Source organism: Cynocephalus volans, chromosome 9 (genome assembly GCF_027409185.1).
Source record: "Cynocephalus volans isolate mCynVol1 chromosome 9, mCynVol1.pri, whole genome shotgun sequence".
Classification (NCBI taxonomy): domain Eukaryota; kingdom Metazoa; phylum Chordata; class Mammalia; order Dermoptera; family Cynocephalidae; genus Cynocephalus; species Cynocephalus volans.
In genome coordinates, this window is record NC_084468.1 from 43,568,790 (window position 1) to 43,589,629 (window position 20,840).

General features: G+C 39.9%; 1 protein-coding gene across 2 annotated transcripts in view; it reads left to right on the plus strand.

Annotated features, from left to right (window-relative positions):
- The window catches only part of CWH43 (cell wall biogenesis 43 C-terminal homolog), a 48,796-nt gene extending 28,220 nt beyond the window's left edge, over positions 1–20,576 (plus strand). The window contains exons 11-16 of one of the 2 annotated variants that reach the window (XM_063108390.1): positions 763–898; positions 2,550–2,699; positions 8,123–8,267; positions 12,600–12,661; positions 18,979–19,134; positions 20,368–20,576. In XM_063108390.1, coding sequence (XP_062964460.1) covers positions 763–898; positions 2,550–2,699; positions 8,123–8,267; positions 12,600–12,661; positions 18,979–19,134; positions 20,368–20,446 — 728 coding nt within the window. In that variant the 3' untranslated portion in view covers positions 20,447–20,576. The remainder of the gene's footprint in view (positions 1–762; positions 899–2,549; positions 2,700–8,122; positions 8,268–12,599; positions 12,662–18,978; positions 19,135–20,367) is intronic. The other variant, XM_063108391.1, reaches the window with a different exon arrangement.
- Positions 20,577–20,840: the final 264 nt, after the last annotated feature.

A 20,840-nucleotide genomic window follows, 5' to 3' on the forward strand; every position in this document is an offset into this window, starting at 1 on the left:
GGACCAGGAAACTACTGGGTTAAAAGGCAGAATGAGTCAGAACAAGGCTTATTTGTGAAGCAAATTGCTTTCAAGAGCCTGCGGGCCAATTTTATTTGCTTCCATGCTCTGGGGCACTCATCTTTATGAAGCATCCTTTAAAATAAGTGGGAGTTCGACTCAGATCAACTACATGGAGTATGGAGCAGGAGAAGTAAAGGGCTAAAATGTTCTGGTTATTCTTAATACTAAGCATGCCTCCTGAGAAACTTCTTAGTATCTGTCTGAACATAATGCCACTGGGAAGTTTCTTAGGCCCTTATTGAGTCCTGATTATAGTCCTCCAAGGTGTATCTGGCCAAAGTGGCCAACATCTAAAAAAGCTAATAAACTTACTTCTGTGCCAATAATGTGGAGCTATTTGCCCTGGAATAAAATGCTATTGTGTGTCATCCTATTGTTTCTGAACATAAATTGGGTATTTGAGAAAGGCATTAAGATTATTTGAAATTTGGGGAAAGACATTAAGAATATTTGAAAATTTAGAAAAGTTATGTTTTTATCCTTCCCAGTATTTCCTCAAGGAGCTCCATGTTTTAATTACATTCTAAACATGAGAAAATGTTGTTATAGCTCAGATTTAAACCACTTCCCTTTAGTGTCTCATTAAGAATTACTTTGTTTTTGGGCTTATGAGTAAAGGAAAACAGGTTAAGGATCGAGAATTGCTTTCTGTATTGCTGCAGTTAATTCCAGTGTGCTTTTTTTTTTTTTCCTGGACAGGTGCAGATTTCATAACAATTTTAGAGAGCGATGCTTCTAAGCCCTATATGGGGAACAATGACTTAACCATGTGGCTAGGGGAGAAGCTGGGTTTCTATACAGACTTTGGTCCAAGCACAAGGGATCACACTTGGGGGTGAGTCTACCTTGGGAACTAATCCTGAACATAGTCCTGAAAGACTAGGCAGCATAGGCTGGGAGTGGAGAGTTGAGGTTGTCCTGTCTTTGCTCTGTGAATATGCACCAGTGATGCTTCTTAGGGGATGTGTAGGTGCTGAAGATATGTATATTTCCTAATTTTAAAATGTTTTCCCTGTTTCTGGATATTTCCAGTTCTTCATCTTATAAACCATTCAGTGTAGGAGCTGAGGTTACAGCACCAAACAGGTCTAACCTGGATACTGACCTCAAGGGGCTTATTTTCTAGTGTGAAGAGACAAAGAAATTAATAAGACAATTTGAGATGGTGGTAAGTGCTATGTAGAAAACAAGGTACTGAGAGAGCGAGAGCGAGTGAGACTGGGTGGGCAGTGGCCCTGGGGGATGCTCCCATGGACAGGGTAGTCAGGAAGGTCTGTCTGAAGACATCATGATAAGTAGGACCCAGGATGACCCTTGGGAGGAGCTGAGGGAACACCAGGGGAAAGACTTGAGGTAGGATCAAGCTTGTTGTGCCTGGAGCATAGGAGACCAAGGAGGAACTGGTAAGAAATGAAGTCAAGATGGGGAGCCTGACTGTACAGGGCCCCATGTTACTCAGTTATGATGGGAAGACACTGGAGGATCCGATACAGGGGAGTGATCTGATTTGATTTACATTTTAAAAGATCATTCTGGCCATTCAAGAGTGGGAGCCGGGAGACAGGTATTGAGGTAGGTGCAATAGCACAGGCAAGAGATGACAGTGGGAACGGTGGAGACGGAGAAGAGGGCAAATTCAGGAACTAGTTTGGAATAGAGCTGACACGGCTTAGATGTCAGGGGTGGAGAAGTGAAGGATCAAGTTCAATGTCTAGGTTTTTGACCTGTGGACCCGATAAGGAGATGATGCCATTTAATGGGATGGGAACCACCAGGAGAGCAGCAGGTTTGTACTAAATTTGAGATGCCCCTGGACAATCAAGTGACGTCCAGCAGGCTTTGTGGATAGCCTGGAGGGCTGAGTAGGACTGCAGATATACCTTTGGGTGTACCTTCGGGTGTCATCACTGTAGGAGCCTGTCTGAAGGACTCCACAAGGGCAAAAGAGAGATAGCATGTGTAGCTAGGCAAGAGAAACCAGCTGAGGACTGAGCTCTGCTCATGCTTTTCATATGCACCTCTTTGACTTAGAGTGAGGTGGAATGCCCTTTCATATGTTTATTGGACAGTTTTTCATTTCTAATTTTGTAAATTGTTACTTTGTGTCCTCACAGGCAGGATTGTACATTCCTATATGTGTGGATTAATATTAGACTAGTTTATGCAAATGTGTTGTCAGAGTAACTATGCAAGTAAAATGGATTTTGTGTATTCCTAATGCTGCCCTTTTCATGTCTCTATAGCACTTATTAAAACCGAGTTGGTGGCGCTGTGCTTAGTGACACAGTGAGACATGCTAAATAGCAGAGATATACTAAACCGACAAGTAGACTGCCATATAAGTCTCCGCCACGTGACTGCTCTGAATGCCCCTCGGTGGGATGCTTGTGGTGTCACACATCTCTTTTTAATGTGTCTGCTTAGTCCCATCTGCATGATATGGGGAACTGGCAATGAAGCACATGTTTCTTTTCATTCCAACACAGGATCATGGTTTTGTCAAGATACCCAATTGTGAAGTCGGAACATCACCTTCTCCCGTCACCAGAGGGCGAGATCGCACCAGCCATAACACTGACTGTTAACATCTCGGACAAACTGGTGGATTTTGTTGTGACACACTTTGGGAATCACGAGTGGGTTTCTTTGGTCTATCTGATATTACACAAATGTCAAGAAATATTACTAACACATTACTTTGATTTCTATGAAGTAACCTTTCTTAGATTTTTTCTTTTTTTTACCTTCCAAAGTATTCCCCCCTGTGTTGCTAACTGCAAATATCAGACATAGAAACATTTGAGGTGCAGGCAGTCTTCAGTGATGGCATAATGATGGGCAGTGTTACCCCACAATTACTGAATTGTACAGTGATTCTCTGTGCAGGTGCTGTACTAAGTGCATTACTGTGTTTAATCTTCACTCTGTATAAGGTGAGTACTATGATAGCCTCATTCTACAGATAAAGAAACTAGGCTGAGAGTGGTTACATGACTTGTCTGACCAGGATCACACGACTAAGAAGTAGGCAGATCCAAAACAGAGCCTGCAAGTTCTTGGAATCACATGGAAAACCAGACTACAGAAATATGAATTCCCATTTCCTACAGGATTGCTGCTACAAATGGAAGTACTGTTGGGATTTGAGGGTACTAAATGACATTCCTTCTGCTCATGTTTTCACATACAACTGATAGGTAGGCAGAGGAATCTGGCAGATGGAGATCAAAGTATCACTTCGAATACTGATAAGCCTATTTGGACAACATGGCTAAAGTGCTCATATGGGCTTGCTAATATATTCCCTAACAATACACAAAACTGACTACCCCAAACAGTGGGCTTACCCAGCAGGTTCTCCCCTTGGTGGAAAGAATAGGACAAAAAACACCCTGTCTGCAAACTAGCAGATTCCAAGGAGAGGGAGAGGAAAGATTTAAGAAAAGCATATCCAGTTAATTCTCCCAAATTTAATTAATTTGAAAAGTCCTCCCAAAAAGTGATAGGTGGGGAGAGAGGCCAGTGATAGTTTATTAAGAAAGTCCCTCCACAAGGAAACGAAGAATGGGGAATGAGTTTTATCCTCAAAGAATACCATTCACAACCAGGCAAAATGTATATTAAATACATATATAATATATTATCTCATTGCATTGTAAAAGGAAAAAATATATAATTTATACTCTATTGTGCTAAACCATAATAATTTAAAAAGGAATGTAAAGAGCCATGTCTATAATGTGGGCATACAGGTCCTGACCACATTAGTGATACAAGAGGCCACAGAACTTTCAAATGACATACAAAATATTAGAAAAACAATATTGCTGTACTGTGAGTTTTATCTAAAAATAACTAATGTGTCTGCTACCCTTCCTGGTTACCTCACTTTTTCTCACAGTATTATTTTGATCTATGAAAGCATATTTGAATATTTTCTGAAATTAGTCAGAGCATAATATAAACAAATGATCCAAATATAATATGAGCCATTCACTCAGACTCTTATTTGCCTCCTTAGAAATAAGAAGGGTGTTTGGAGGATGAATGATATGGATAGTCCATATCTGTTTAAAAAGCTGTTTGAAGAATTGCCTTCTGTTTCTCCCAGTAATTTTCTTGTACAGGTTGAACACCCCTAGTCCAAAATCTGAAATCTGAAATGCTCTAGAGTCTGAAACTTTCTGAGCGCCAAAATGACACTCAAAGGAATTGCTCATTGGAGCATTTCAGATTTTGGATTAGGGATTCTTAACCTGTAGGTTTTCAGCAAATATTCCAAAACCAAAAAGTCCAAAATCTGATTCACTTCTGGTCCCAAGCATTTTGGTTAGGGGATACTCAACCTATAGCAAGTATAGGCATTCAAAAATCATTCTACTTTGACTACATTCGACTTCACGTTGCACTCAAATTCAGTTTATCTTTAAAGAATAGATACTTTCCTGTTTAAAGGTTGCAAGGTCTCAACCTAAGAAATGATTGAATCTACTCTTTCCTTTTTTTTCCTCTGCCCCCTTTAACTCCCTCCTATCTCTACCGAAATGTAAAGAATAGACTTGAAAGGAGAAGGAAAACTAAAAGACAGCCCTGGGAATGTACTTGGGAAAGAGGGAGGAAGAATTGCCTTTCCTAACTTTCTGTTAACGACATACTTAAAGCTCTCTGTTTAAGGCCATATCCTTTACTTGCTTTCTTACTCATTTGATTTAATAATAATGACAAAAATGTAGCGGTAGCAATATAGCTAACACTTATTGAAGATATGTAACTCTAGGGAGAGAAGCAGTGCAGTTGAATGGCTGATAGCATGGGATTCCAGAAGCTGGCATCAGACAGTCTGGTTTGAATCCTAATTCAGTCACTAGCTGTGTATCCTTCACCAAGTTATTTAACTACCTTGACACTTAGTTCCTTATCTGTAAGTCAGGGGCAGTGGTCCTACCTACTTCATAGGGTTCTTGTGAGAATTAAATGAGATACATTATCTTGTGCAATGTACATGAATATGTTTGTGCTCAATTAATACTGGCCATTACTAACCAAATCAGACAACTCTAAATGTAAGGTATATTGGGCAGTTTAGAATTCATTCACTGAACATGAGTCAAGCATCTGTCAAGTCCCAGGCACAGTGCTAGATACAATCTTTACCCTTAGGGGCCACCATTCTGGTGTCACTCCTCAGAAGCATTGCCTGTGAACACTGTAGCTCCCATGTGACATAGGAAAGTTAACACTTCAAATAATTTGTGAAGCCATCATTACATATGTTTGTTTGCCTTTATTTTCTGCCATACTAGATACAAAAAATCTTACTGTGAATAAATATTTAGAGGTTTCATTTTCCAGTGATTATGGCATACAAATGTGAAATCCTATTAGGAATGAATTACAGAATGCTTGTGCATGTTATTAGCTGATTCAACAAGATTTTTTAAATTACAGGCTACACAAATATCTCTTTTACAACCAATAAATAGGAAATAGCAGTATTTCTTAAACATCATAACAAAAATCAGTGCTATTTTAGGGAACTGAGTCACCAGTTAGTCACCATTGTTTTTTTAAATCTATAACATGCAACACATACAAAGAGGAAAGAACACAGAACCTATAGTCTGGAGACTTGTGTTCCAGTTTTGGTTCTGGGCAAGAAAATGGTGGTGAGTCCCAGTTCTCTTGTCTCTGAAAATGGGATAAAGTTCTCTTTTCCAGCTCATATTATAGGGTTATTGGGCTGATCAAACATTAACAGGTAAGAAAACATAAAACGTGCACACTTTCTCTCTTTTTCCCTTTCCTCATATAAATACATATACTTTTTATTTTTATTACTATCACTAGATAAGGTTTATCTCCTGAGAAAATGTAAAACCAAAGTTACAGATGATTTTCCAGTAATATATTGCTAAAATATATTTGAATGAAAATACTATCTGTGGTGCAGTGGCTTTGGAATTTTCTAGACATGGATTTGAACTCTAGTTGCATGTCAGAAGGAACGGAATTCACTGCAGACCTAATGAAAGGACGACTTATCAAGGTATCGGAAGAGTCCAAGGAACAAATAAGACATGGTGAGGCTCTCAGACACTAGGAACAGCCGGGAGTCGTTACCAGCCATAGGGCTGAAGGAACAGGCAGAGGACATAGTGTTCTCAGAGCCATGTGAGATCTGGAAGTAGGAAGAGGGGCCAGTTGGCAAGAAGAATGCAGCTACTGTGGAGGAGCTGGGGAAGAAAAACCCCAACTTCACTCTCCTCCCACCTTTTCATCTGCTGGTTCCTTCAATTGGCCAAACCTAACTGGAAATCAGCAGACTGGGGGAGCCCAGGAGATGACATCTGCAGGGGTCAGCCTCCCAGGGCATAGAGAAAGGCAGAGAATGGATCTGGGCAGAGGGATACAGAATGACCACAGGCATGTTACTTAACCTCATTTAAAAACTGAGCTACCAGGGCCGGTCTGTGGCTCACTCGGGAGAGTGTGGTGCTGATAACACCAAGGCCACGGGTTCGGATCCTATATAAGGATGGCCGGTTAGCTCACTTGGGAGAGCGTGGTGCTGACAACACCAAGTCAAGGGTTAAGATCCCCTTACCAGGCATCTTTATATAGGAAAACAAAAACAAACAAACAAAAAAACCCAGCTACCACCTGCCTTCAGTTATTATGAGAATTCAGCAAAAAAGGTGCTTAACAAACAGTCATTCTTTTTGCCCTTCTATTTCTTGAGACATTTTTTAACAGCACTCAGCTATCTACACATCTGAAGGTACTTCAAAAAATTCGTGGAAACGTAGAATTAAAAGACTGAATATTTCCATGCACTTTTTGAAGTACCCTTGTATTTATCTAACTTAGTTCTGTCTTCAGATCCTATGTCACTGAGGTTTCTCTAATCTTCTCAGTCCTCGGTGATCTCCCTCCATCTTCCTTTGCCATTTTTCCCCTTAACACTCATTTATTAGCTATCTTTCTATGTAAATGCCTTTGTTAGTCTAGGATCCATTCCTTGCTCTTATTCTCAGCTATGCATTGTGGGGAACCACATTTCCCAAAGTCCCTTGCCTTCTGGCCTCTGGGTAGGTTTACCAGTGGGAGGTATGAGTGCAACATTGGAAGGCGAGGAGTAAAGAAGCCAGGATGTTTCTCGTCCTCTCTGCTTTCCCTGGTGTCTGGCAGCAGCTGCGTCTCTTCTGTGGCTCCAGCTCCTTCCTGGATGGTCCCAGCTCCTTCTGGGCAGCCTCGTCCATAGCTCCATCTCCCACCAGTCCAGTGATGCCTTCTGGACTCTGGGAATGTCACCTCTTCTTGTCCCTCTAGTCCTAGAGGTGGTACTGCTTTCTCATTGCTGCTAAACTCTAGGTGCCTCACTAACCCCTGTTTGGCCTCCCATCACCTAGGTAACCATTTTCCTGGCTGGATCATGAAAAAATATGATGTTCTATTTTTCCCCAACAGACTGACTTTAAACCCACCCCCCGCCAAAGCTCGATGTACCTGCCTAATTATCTCAGTTGCATGTCTATAGTGCTTAGCATGATAAAAGCACCATGTTTGGCTAGTATTTGAGTAGGAGAGCCAAGCAGACTTTCAGAAAGTGTTCAAAGGAGCTGAGTAGGTTACATAAGCCTGGTGTGCTCTGTGAATGTCAGGATTCTTCTTATCATTCCTGGCTCTTTTTTGTGTGTGTGTCTACGAGTTCTTTAGCTGTAACACTAATGACCAGGTCTTACATTATTGATATAATTTCTTCTGATGAAAAGTTGAGCAAATGCTGTATTTAGAATAGATGTTTAAACCAGCTCAGCTCCAAACTATTTGCAGAGAAAGATCATGTTGTTCTTAGTCAAAAGTTTGTCAGCCTATTCAGTTGAAGCCTTATATCAATGTCTTGTTCATTTGTATAATGTTAAGATATTTGCTTAAGTAGGAATTATTCTGGGTTTGTACACTGAAAATATTCTTTAGGAACTAGGTACCTATGACTTTTTAAAAATTGTTTTGTAAATACAAAAAAGAGGTACATTTTTGCATTTTTTTTTTTTTTTAGAGATGACCTTGACAGGAAACTGCAGGCTATTGCTGTTTCAAAACTACTGAAAAATAGCTCTAATCAGGTGATATTTCTGGGATATATCACTTCAGCACCTGGTTCAAGAGATTATCTACAGCTCACTGGACATGGCAATGTGAAGGTAACACAATCTTAACAGGATTTATGATTTATTTAGTAAAATGATTATTTTTCTTTCATATTAAAAAAACCCAACCCAACCCAACAATTTAATATGTATTCTGGTTATCTACTGTTGCATAGAAAACCACCACAAAATATACTGGCTTAACACGACAGCAATCATCTGCTTGCTCACAAATGGGCAATTTGGACAGTGCTTAGTGGGGATAGTTCATCTCTGCTCCACACAGGGTCAAACTAGGTGGCTCAACTGGGGACTGGAGGATCTACTTTGTAGATGACTCACAGCTGGCAAGTTGGTGCCTTGGACTTGAGACCCTGGTTCTTCTCCATGGGCTACTTGGGCTTCCTCCATGCATGGTGACTGGATTCCAAGAGTGAGTGTCCCAAGAGAACCAGGAAAAGCCTGTATTGCCTTGTATGACCTAGACTTGTAAGTCTTACAGTGTCACTTCTGCCAACATTACAAGTCTGATCACATTCAACTGGAAGAAACGTAAACCCACCTGGCAATGGGAAAAATATCAAAGTCACATTATAAGAATACCTTATGGGGAGTGAGATATTATTGTAGCCATATTTAGAAAATTCGATCTGCCACATTATGAAAGTTATTTATGATGTTGAGAGTAAAGGATAAAATGAAATGCCACACAGAGAGAATGGCTGATCAGCCAGACAGAGCCTCACCAAATGATACTGAATTAGTCTTCACCTTTTCAGGTCTGAAACACTTGAATTTGTCAGTACACCCAGATATAATCATGCTCTAGGGAACTGACACAAAAATCAGATCCTCAAGAGACTGATATACACACTAGAATGTTAAATGCACTAATTAATAATGAGAAATATAATCGTTATATTTAGTTAAGCCCTATGTAGATTTCTTGGTGCTTTGCCTTTTGTTTTTGACTTCGTGTCTTGACTTCATGTCTCCAGAGAAAAAGACTCTTCATCTTTTTTCTTTTAGTGTTTTAACTCTTCTTAGTGTGTAACATTATTACCAAATGTTTGAAAAGACAGATGAGAGAGAGCATGGCATAAGGGTTTTCTGCATGTGACAGAAAACACAAGTGACAGTGGCTTAAATAAGAGAGAAGTGTATTTCTTTATGTAACAATATTAAGTGTATTTCTTAATTCACCTGGGCAGGTGGATCAGCACTGGTACAGCACTCCATGCTGTGGTGTCTGGAATCTGTACTCATCTATCTTGTGGCTCCACTTGACAAGGCCTCCATTCCCAAGTTGGCAGCATCCATGTTCCAGTTAGCAGGATAGAGGAAGAGATAGGGAAGGAGCCAAAAGCATAAGAGGCTATCTCTAAAAGAAAGTTTCAGGAAACTGACCTCCAACACCTCTACTTACATTTCATTGACTATAATTTAGCCATATGGTCATCATACCTTGCTGTACAGAAAGTTGAGTGGTGCAATGTGTGACCTTGATGGCCATATATCCAGGTAAAAATGCTATAATTTTGGAAGAGAGGCAGGGCAGATATTGGGGAGATGAGTTAGATTCTGCATTTGTGCATAAGGCAGAAAGTAGAGTGGTGATGGATTCTCGAGTTTTGACTCTTGTCAGAGTGTTTACGATGGGCACATTTATTGCTATACAAAATACATAAGGAAGAAAAGTTTTGCAAAGAAGATGATGAGTTCAGCTTTGCACTGAGTTTGAGGTATCTGTGGGACATTAATGGCGATATCTAATAAGCAGGTGGATATACGGATCTGGAATGCAGAAGGGTAATCAGGACTAGAAATATAGATTAAGGAGTTACCATAATACGGGGTTACTTCAGAAAGTTCATGGAAACAATTAAAAGGTAATATGCATCTTTCCATGGACTTTTTGAAGTACCCTCATTTAGGTGGTTGTTGAAACCATAGAAGTAGATGATATTGCTCATGGAGTTAGAGAAGTGCAAGAGGAAGACCAAAGAAAGCTCCTGATAAAGCCACATTGACTGTGGGTACCATGAGGGTGGGGGGTGAGGGAAGAGAAGGCAGATTGTCTCCAACAAGAGATGAAGGAGAGTTGAGAAGAGTGAAAGGAAAACCTGAGAATGCTGCCTCACAGAGGCTGCATCAGTTATCTAACACTGTGTAACAAACCACCTCAAAACGTAGTGGCTCAAAACAGTAACACTTAATATTCTCATGATTCTGTGGGTTGACTGGGTGGTTTTCTGTTTGTGCCTGGGTTCACTGCTGCAGTGAGCTGCTGGCTCAGCTGTGACTGGAGGGCAAGCTGGCCCCACTCACGAGTCTCAGGCCTTGCTGTGGGGCCTCTCTCTCTACATGGTCTCTCTTCTTTTACTAGCCTGGCTGGTGCTGCACTTACCAGCTGTGTGATCTTGGTGCAAGTTACTCAACCCTTCTGGGCCTCAATTTCCACATCTGTAAGGTGGTGATAGTAATAGCTGTTGTGTCATAGGTTTGTGATTAGGATGAAATATAAGATAATGTCTGAAAATAGGACAGATGAATTTTAGTGGCTTACAGGAGTGTTAGGCATCTATACCTCATAATAATTTATTGTATGTTTTCAAATGGCTAGAAGAGAGGAGCTCAAATACTCTCATCACAAAGAAATGATAAATTTTGTTGATGATGAATATGCTAATTTCCCTGATTTGATCATCACACATTATATAAGTGTATTGAAATACAACTCTGTACCCCATGAACATGTACAATGTGTAAATTAATAAATATATAACTTTTTTAAAAAAGAAAAAAAAAGATGTCTGTACTGTCCTCAGCCTTACATACATGTATTATGTGTGTCTGGCTGTGTATATAAAATCAAATAAGATAAATGTGTAAATCTATGAAGTATATTCTATGAAGTACAAATGAATGTTAGGCAAGATGATATTTGGTAAGTCTAAGGAAACATTGCATTCTTACATTGTGCATGTGTATGTGTGCGTGTGTGTGTGTGTGTGTGTACATAAGGGACATACATGGTGTTAGGGAAGAGGAATTTTATTTGATTTTTATTTAATTCTCTCTTGGTTTCCACTATTATGGTCAAAAGCTATGTCAAGATGGGCAGTGGATTCTAATACTGCTTTTTCTATCAGGAAGTTTATTAATGTGGAGAGGAGTTTAAATAATAAATGCTTGGATGAACAGATTTTTCTCTTTAAGAAATGTGTATTTAAATTCTGCAGTATTACAATTTGATGGCATCTTTTAAAAATCTAATAAAATGATAGTTGAACAGATTCATAACTTATTCCCAGTATATACAGCTAAATGAGTACATTTTTATCTCTTCCCAAGGCAAAGCAGAATGGTGCTTCTTTTATTTATTTGCTTTTTTATCACTAAAATTTTAAATTTAATTTTAAAAATGTATTACAATCATTCTCATGCATACAAAATGTGTGTGTATGTGTGTGATATAAATAATAATAAAGATTAATTCACAGGAGTCCATGTGTCCACCACCAAGCTTAAGAAAGAAAATTAAGAAATAGATAAGTCGTGGTGTATTTTTAGTGATTTAAAAATATTTCTAATTTAATTTTAATAATAAAACTCAGCAATGGTAAAATGTCAGGTATATTTTTATTTATAGAATATTTAAAAATAAGAAAATGGAGTTTTACTTAAGTTTAAAAGCTCTATATTTTTAGTTTGCTCAGTACATTATAGAAAAAAATATGTTTCTGTTCTCCTTCTCCAGGGAGAATAACGCTGGTCTTAATCTTTCAACATCAAAAAGACTCATAATTGCTACCGAAATGTGTTTATTTCTGTGATTGAATTTTACAAACACAGATTGAGCACCTGCTGAACGCCAGGCTTCGTGCTAAGAACCAGGCAGCCAAAATTGACTCAGAGCCCCTCTGCTCAGAGGGGGGAGGGTGGAGGTAGAGAAACAAATAGCTGCGTCACGGGGGCGTGGCTGGTGTGGCAAATAAAGTACAGGTACCGTGATCGATGACGGACGAGGATGAGGTCGATTCTGCTTGGGATGGGAGTCTGGGAAAGCTGTGGGAAGCCAGGGAAGCCAGAGACTATATTGTAATTGCTGATTTACCTGTCCAATGCCCCCCACCGCTCTGGCTACTTTCATCTTTGTATTCCCACTATCTGGTACCGGAGCTAGATGGGTACAGAGTAGGTGTTCAAGAAATATCTGTAGAATGAACAAATAATTTGGACCTTAAAGGATCAGTAGCAACCAGGAAGAGAAAATAGCATGCACAAAGGCATATTTATCACTGTGGCTCACACGTTTTTTGTGGGTATTCAGAATAGATCACTGTTTTTTATGCTTTAAACAGTCTCCTCTCTGCTCTTTGTTAGGATATCGACAGCACAGATCATGACAGATGGTGTGAATACATTATGTATCGTGGCCTGATCAGGTGAGCACAGGGGTTTGGGTCTTTTTTTAAAAAATCTATTATTGATTTACTTACTAGGAAAACCTTTATGGAAGCAATTTTTGTTACTTTTTGTAAACATTGATTTGGCTAGCTATGCCATGTAACATTTTTTTCAAAGCATGGCCTCTTGATTTAAGGTATAAATAGCTAAGCAAATTAAGCTAATTATATAACGAGAATACTTTGTAAGCTATTAAGCAGGATAAGTACTTAACTGTCAACACATGTTGGGGAAGGCACCATTTTTTACTGTATGGCATGGTGGAAACAGCATGACCATGGAATGAGAAAGTCCTGGGCTTGATTTCCAGCTTTGCTAGCCTCTAATTAATAATCTTGGGTAAGTTAAGTAACTTGTTGGAGCTGCTACTATACTGAAGTGAGATCTCTAGATAAATTATAAATTAAATTAAAAAAATATCATCCTATATAAAAATGTTATCCAAGTATATCATATATGTATATATATGAAATACTTGGTTATTTGGATATATATATATGATCTAAAATAATACAGCCAAAAGATCTCAAAATTAAAATATGCAACTGTACATTTATACAGATTTGAAGGCAGTATTTCCTTAAATAAAGCAATGAGCAGTTTAATATCAAAAAATAAAAAAATAGAGGGACTAATCATTCTTTCATTCATTTATTCAACAAGTATTTATTAAATACCTATTAGATGCCAGGTGTTGTTCTAGGCAGAGAGGATACAATAGGAACAGAACAAAATCCTTGACTATCATAGAACTTACATTCAGTGGATGGAGACAAAATAAGCAAATAAGAAATGATACACTATGGCAAGTGGAGACGTGTAGGATGAAAAAAAGAATGAAGCCAGGTAAGAAGGATGGGAGTGCCAGGGGTGGTTACATAGGGTGGGCAGAGTGTGATGGGGTGACACTTGGGCAATGGCCTGAAGGGAACGATGGAGTCCACTTGCGCATGTCCTGGGGAAGGGCACTCCGGGCAGAGAGAAGAGCAGGTGCAAAAGCTTGAGGGGAGTATGCTGGATACTTTTTGGTAAGTGAGGAGGCCAGCATGGCTGGAGCAGAGTGAGATGGGAGGGGACGTGAGAGAGCTAAGCAGGGCCGATCATGCAGACAATGGGCTGAATTCACAGGTGTCTCCACTTACAGGGTACAGGGTTCTTCAGTGGAGGGAACATGCTGGAGACCGCCAATGAAACTCATGGGGGCTCCTGCTGTTAGTACAGAACCTGTTTGGAGATATTTGACCTGAGGCCTCTAACTTCCCTCCTGGGGACAGTGCAGGATCCTTGGTGTGGGATTCTAGGACAGACCTCTCTGGGCCTTAGTCTTTCTTCCTTAAAGAGCAGTTCATCACCCTGAGGCATCTTGGCATTGCCTGCCTGAAGATAGGGGCTGATGTTGAACTGATGACCTTTAGATAACCTTATATTCTGAGATCTGCGTTGTATTAGTCAGTTTCTGCTGCTTATAACAAAATACATGGAACTAGGTAATTTATGAAGAAAATGAAGTTTATTGCTACAGTTCTGGAGGCTGGGAAGTCCAAAGCCCAGGGAACACATCTGGTAAGGGTCTTGGTGGTGGTGACAGTGACCCAGGGATCTTGCTTGGCAGAAATGGCGGAGCAGAGAGAGAGAGAGAGAGAGAGAGAGAGAGAGAGAGCTCCTTGTGCCCTCTTCTTTTAAAGCCCTCAGAACCATGCCCCGACCACCATTATTAATTCACTCACTATGGCATGGTCCTACAATCTGATCACCTCTCCATGGCCCACCTTTCAATTACCATAATAGGATTTCCCACCCTTTCAACACTGCCACAGTGGGGGTCAGGTTTTGGGGGGACACTCAATGCAAGGCATGTGGTCTACATGTATGAAAGGAAATGTTTGCCTTGTAGGGATGATAGAATCACAGAGTCAATTCCTCTCCCCACAGGGATATGGCTTGTTCAGTTATCAGTTATAATCCAGAGAAAGCAAACTGTTAGGCTCTCCTGCTCTATATCCCATTTGTCATGCAACAAGTATTGATGGAGCATAGTGGATGCCAGGCACCAAGGGAAAAATAGTGTACAAAATAGAGGAGGCTCCCTGGTGGAGGGAAGATGGACTACAAGCATCATAAGTAATTGTATGATATTGTATATTAGAAAGTGAAGAGGGTGGTGGGAAAAAACTGAGCAGGGAAGGAGCATCCAGAATATGGAAGTCGGGGTGTAGTAGTAAGTAGGGGATTGGGTAGGTCTTACTGAGAAGAGGGCATTTGTGCCAAGATTTGAAGGGTTGGGCTGTGTGTGCTGTCTGGGAGAAGACCCTTCCAGATAGAAGGACCAGCTAGTGCAAAAGCCTTAAGGCAGGAGTACCAGATGTGTTTGAGGAAAAGTGAGGCTAGTGGGGCTGGAGTATGTGTGAGGGGGTTTTGTTGAGGTAGGTGGGTCAGGGTAGTGAAGGTAAGAGGAGAGCCTCTGGGCAGGAGGAAAGGGAGCAGATCTTATAAGACTCTGTGGACCCTTGATATAAGGACTTTGCGAATTACTTAGTAAAATGACAATCTTTATTGTTTCTTGGACAACTCTTTGGGTTCATATGCTTACTGAAGTGGGCCAAGGAGGTCCTTGAGATGCTAAGATTGTTCTGGTTACACCACTAATTCAGAAACCCTAAAAGGCCTGACACATGCCCAAATGGCTGCAGGACAGAGAGCTTGATTATTGTTTTGGTGTTTGCAAACGGTTAAGGTAGGAGAGAGCATGCTGAAGGATTAGTTTAGTATTTTATATCTCAGATTGAAAACGCTGTTTCTGTTTAAATATTTGTCAAAGTGGTTGTTTTAACGGGGATATCAGAATTTCTAGAAAACAGTTTTTGATATAGACTGAGAGTGAAGTAGGTATGATTCCACATTGTAAAAATTGTTGGTCACCAAGGAATAGTGTATTTATAGTAACCAGTGCCCATAATAGCTAATTGCTGGGCTCTGAGACCTTTATAACTTCTCCTTAGAAGAGTGGGATGGCAGAGTTTATATATATACATATATATAAATTTTGATATATTCAAGAACATATGTATGTTCATTCATGAATATGTATACATATATATGTGTATCTATATATAAAAAACTGTTAAAGATCATGTCTTAGTCTGCTTCAGCTGCCTTAACAAAATACCACACATAGACTGGGTGGCTTAAATAACCAAAATTTATTTTCTCACAATTCTGGAGACTGTGAGTCCAAGATCAAGGTACCAGCAGGCTTCGTGTCTGGTAAGGACTCCCTTTGGGTTGCTGATGGCTGCCTTCTTGCCATGTGTTCATGTGCCTTTCCTTAGTGCATGCCTGCAGAGAGAGAACAAGCTCTCTGGTGTCTCTTCGTATATGGACACTAATCTTATGGTATTGGGGCCCCACCTTATGACCTCATTTAACCTTAATTACTTCCTTAGAGGCCCTGTATTGCTAGGCTAATTGAATCCTGCTGACGTAGCCAATTGTCTAGGGCTAGGGCTAGGGCTAGGGCCCACAAATCCTTTAAACCCATTGTATAGACTGGGTCACAGAGCCCTCACACACAGGTCCACGAGGCAGGTAATTGGGAAGGATCCCAGGAGCAGCTGGCAGATGACATGGGCTGAGTCATCAGCTTCCACAGCAGCAGCAGCTTGCAGCAGCCTCCAGCAGATCCAGTGGTGGCCTCCCTGTGGCCCCCCTGGGGGCCTCCCAGGGGTGAGTGAAGCACTGTGGATCAGAGCCGTTTGTCCTTTATACTCAAGTCCAATAACCCAGGATATCTAGGTGCAAATCAGACAACCCAGGAACACCTAGGTGCCCACATGCATCTACACCAGACAATAGCCAAGGAACACCTGGGCACATGTGCATATCTACATCAAATGCTCAGCAAGATTCTGAACATCTGAGGGGCCCTGACCATTTATCTTCACTTTCCCTAGAGGCCCCATCTCCAAATACAGCTACACTGGGTGTCAGGGCTTCAAGATTTGAATTTGGGGGGAACACAAACATTTGGTTCATAATAGAGAGCAAGGTAATTTTAAGGATACCCAAATTAATGAATTTAGGAACTACTGTTTTTTCAGTTTCTGTCTACAAAACCAGTTCTATAAGCTTTACCTTGATCAGCTAATTCAATGTCCTGCACTTAGCAGTTGCTTAATAAATACTTTTTTTGGACAAAAATGGGAGATTCCCTGTTTTAGTGGAAGATTTGGATTGTCAGGTTCCTTATCTTCAAGGACTTTTGGAGTGTACATGACGGAGGTAACACGAAGCAGATTAGAACTTTGATCTCAGAGATTTGGGAAATTCCTAACCTAGATTTACTAAAGACTGACCTAGAATTACAAGGAACTGCACGGATTTGGGACCTGAGCTTAGGCACGTGCATTAAGTTGTGTGGCAGCTCAGACTCACAGCTGACGCTCAGTCGCAGCTCTGCTCTTGTGCTTCCTGGTGGGCAGACTTGCTGCCTTTGCCTGCCCTGGCTGTGGGTTTCTGTTTTTTGTATAGTTACAGGCTTTGTTTTAAGTGCTCCTCCTACTACCCCTCTGGTCCAACACCCCATCATTTTTTTACTTAAATTATTGCAATGGCCTCCTAACTGGTCTCCCTGCTTCGACCCTTTCCCTGAAGTCTATTTTCTACACAGTAGCCATTGCAGACCTCTGCCCCAATCCTCTCTAATGGGTGCACATCTGACTCTCATCTCCCTTACAGTGGTCTGCAAGGAAGACTTTGCATCATCTGTCCCCCCCCAAGATCATCTCCTACCATGTTCCCCCTTATACATTCCACTCCAGTCACGGGGGATTTGGTCCCCCCAAACACCAAGCACATTTCTATCTCAGGACCTTTGCATTTGCTGTTCCCTTTTCCTAAAACATCCTTCCTCCAGGATCTGTATGGCTTGCTCCCTCACTTCATTCAATTTTGCTCCAATGTCACTTTATCAGAGAGGTATGCCCTGACCATCTGCTATAAAATAGCAACCTCTGCCACCCAGCACACCCTTTCCTCTTTACTCTGCTTTTCTCCCACATAGTACTTATCTGTCCCTTCCTGATAGATTTTTTTTGGGACGGGTGAGGCAGGGAGCAGCTGGTCAGTACATCAGTCAGAATCCTTGACCTAGGTATTCCAACACCATGCTCTAACCAACTGAGCTAACTGGCCAGCCCTACTTCCTGATAGATTTTTATACACACATTTTAAAAACATGATCTGGAGTATTTATTATTTTGTCTTTAGTTTGTCCTCCCCAACTAGAATGCAAGCTCCATGAGGACAAAGACTTCCATTTGTTCACTATTCATCACCAGTACCTGGAACAGTGCCTGCATGTAGTAGTGACTTGATATACATTTACTTCATTGAATAAGTGAATGACTAAACCCAACATAATTCTTTTTTTTTTTTTTTTGGAAGAGGCATAATATAAATAAAATAAGATGAATTCTCTGCTGCTTATGGTTCCCCCATTTTTCCATCTAAGCTTCTCAATAAGAACTATTTGGGTAACATCTATAAAAATGCTTTGAATTTCCTGGAGAACTGAAAGCTCTAAGCCAAAACAGGATGTGGAATTTTTTCAGACATACAAAATCTTTGATTTTAGACTTGTAAATGATGCTGAACATATGCACGTGGTATTTCGATTTTTTTTTTTTTTGTATTTGTATTTTTAAGGGTAAGGAAGAATTTAGGCATACACTCCTGTCATTCTGAAGAATTCTTTTATTAACTCAAGACATAATTGTGTGGGAGGCAATTGTATACACAGAATATTAGTGTAAAAGCAGTAAAATAAGGTTGATAAGTATATTTAGTTAATTAAATCTATGTGCATATTCATTATTCATTTCAATCATAAAAGCAATATTTTTATTAAAATTTAGAGTAATGGGCCAGCCCGTGGCTCACTGGGGAGAGTGTGACCAAGGCCAGGGGTTCGGATCCTATATAGGGATGGCCGGTTCGCTCACTGGTTGAGCGTGGTGCTGACAACACCAAGCCAAGGGTTAAGATCCCCTTACCGGTCATCTTTAAAAAATAAATTAATTAATTAATTTAATTAATAAATAAAATTTAGAGTAACAAATCAAGTGAATTCTAGTTGTGAAATACAGAGTAGAGTTGGAAATGGGAAATTGGTTTAATAATGAAGGTGCTACTAGATCTCATCAGATTTCTAATGCTGTTATTATTACTACTATATGATTGCTACTAGATCTCATCAGATTTCTCTATATATACAAACCCATTTCTATTTCTGCTACAGGATGGGTTATGCAAGAATCTCCCATGCTGAACTGAGTGATTCTGAAATTCAGATGGCTAAATTTAGGATCCCTGATGACCCCATTAATTATAGAGACAACCAGAAAGTGGTCATAGACCCCAGAGAAGTTCCCAGGAAAATTCACTTCAATCCCAGGTGAGCGAGTTCCTTTATTTTGTAGACTAGAGTTATGAGCTACTGCCTCCCCTCAAGGGGCACTAAATATTACCTCAAAATGACCTAGGAATTATATTCGGTTCTAGAGGTTTGGTCCAGGTAAGGGAGCCCATGGTAAAGATCGGGCTGATGTTAAGGTCCCTACTTTCTGGGATAGAGAAGCAAGTTGTAGTCCCAACCTCAGGTGAAAAATATCACCCATCATCATCATCATCATGATCATCCACCAACACTATTGTTAATATTTGAGTGGCACTATGTACCGGAGCCTGTCCTGGATGCTTTGTGTGATATCTCAGTTAATCCTCATTGGGTTAGTGTTCTTGTTGTCCCCTTTTTATAGATAAGGAAACTCAGGCTGAGGAACATGAAGTAACTTCACTAGTGATGGAGGTACTAAGTGGAAGGAAGCCTGTTAGCATCATTGGCTTGCTGTGATTCTCAGCCCTGGCTGCACATTAGGTTCACCTGGAGAGCTTTCAAAGCCGTTGCCTGGGCCCGACCCCAGATCAATTCATCAGGACCTCCTGGTGTGCAATCTGGGCTTTGGGCATTAAAAAATTCTTCCATTATTCTAATGTACAGTTAGGATTGAGACTATGAACAGTGAATAGTTCATTTACATTGCAGATACCGTACCATGTGAAATATATTGGGTTTTAATAGAGGTTATCTGAGAAATCTGTTTGCAGCAAAACATGATTTGGAGTATGTACTCTCTTTCCCCCCATGACTGGATAATGAGAGGAAACTTACACATAAAAACCAAATACAGAACATGTCCTATACATTTATAGTAGATATAAATGTATATAATGTAAATAGATTTTATATATCCACAGATGTAACGTGAATAACATTTCAGGTTTCATGACCCCTTTGCCTATGAAATGGATATTAATCAAAGCCAGGACTCGGGAGAAAACCCAGATATATTTTTCAGCAATGTTATCAGGCAATAATTCTTAAGTAGTTGTGCTTTTGGAATGATACATAATCATGGAAAGAGGACTTCAGAGGTTAAAATTTTTGTCTGCCTTCCTATACACATGAATCCTTTTTTATTTCTTCATTTGCTATTTTATAAATTGATGACATCAATCCTGGTTTTATGATAGATAAGTAAAACCACAATAGATGGCAGTTGAAATTTTACATAAGAATGTATACTTTTCTGAATGGTTTTTACATGTCAATTACCTTTTTTTTTAGATTTGGATCCTACAAAGAAGGACACAATTATGAAAACAACCATCATTTTCATATGAATACTCCCAAATACTTTTTATGAAATATTTAAAATAAGAAGTAATTGACTGGGGAAGTCTACGAAAAAAAGAGTGTGTAAGATAAAAAGAAGAGATTAATGAAAGTGGGAAAATACACACGAAGAACCTTGGTTTTTATAAAGCATGGTATCTATGCAGTGGAAATAAAAGCATTTTCCAAATTGTTTTTCTTAAATTTTTGATAAAAAGTAGAACACGAGGTAATGTAAGAGAGTTTTACTGTTAGAGATTAAATAATAAAAAATGTCTTTTTAATGCTTAAAAATGGGAAATTATTGATGAGCTGGAAAGACTATTTACAAAACTCAAGCAGCCTTAAAGTCTTTTGGGGACGAAGTAGGGACAAAGTGTTGACAGTTTAAGTCTAACTGTTGGAAGAATAATGTGTATGTGACT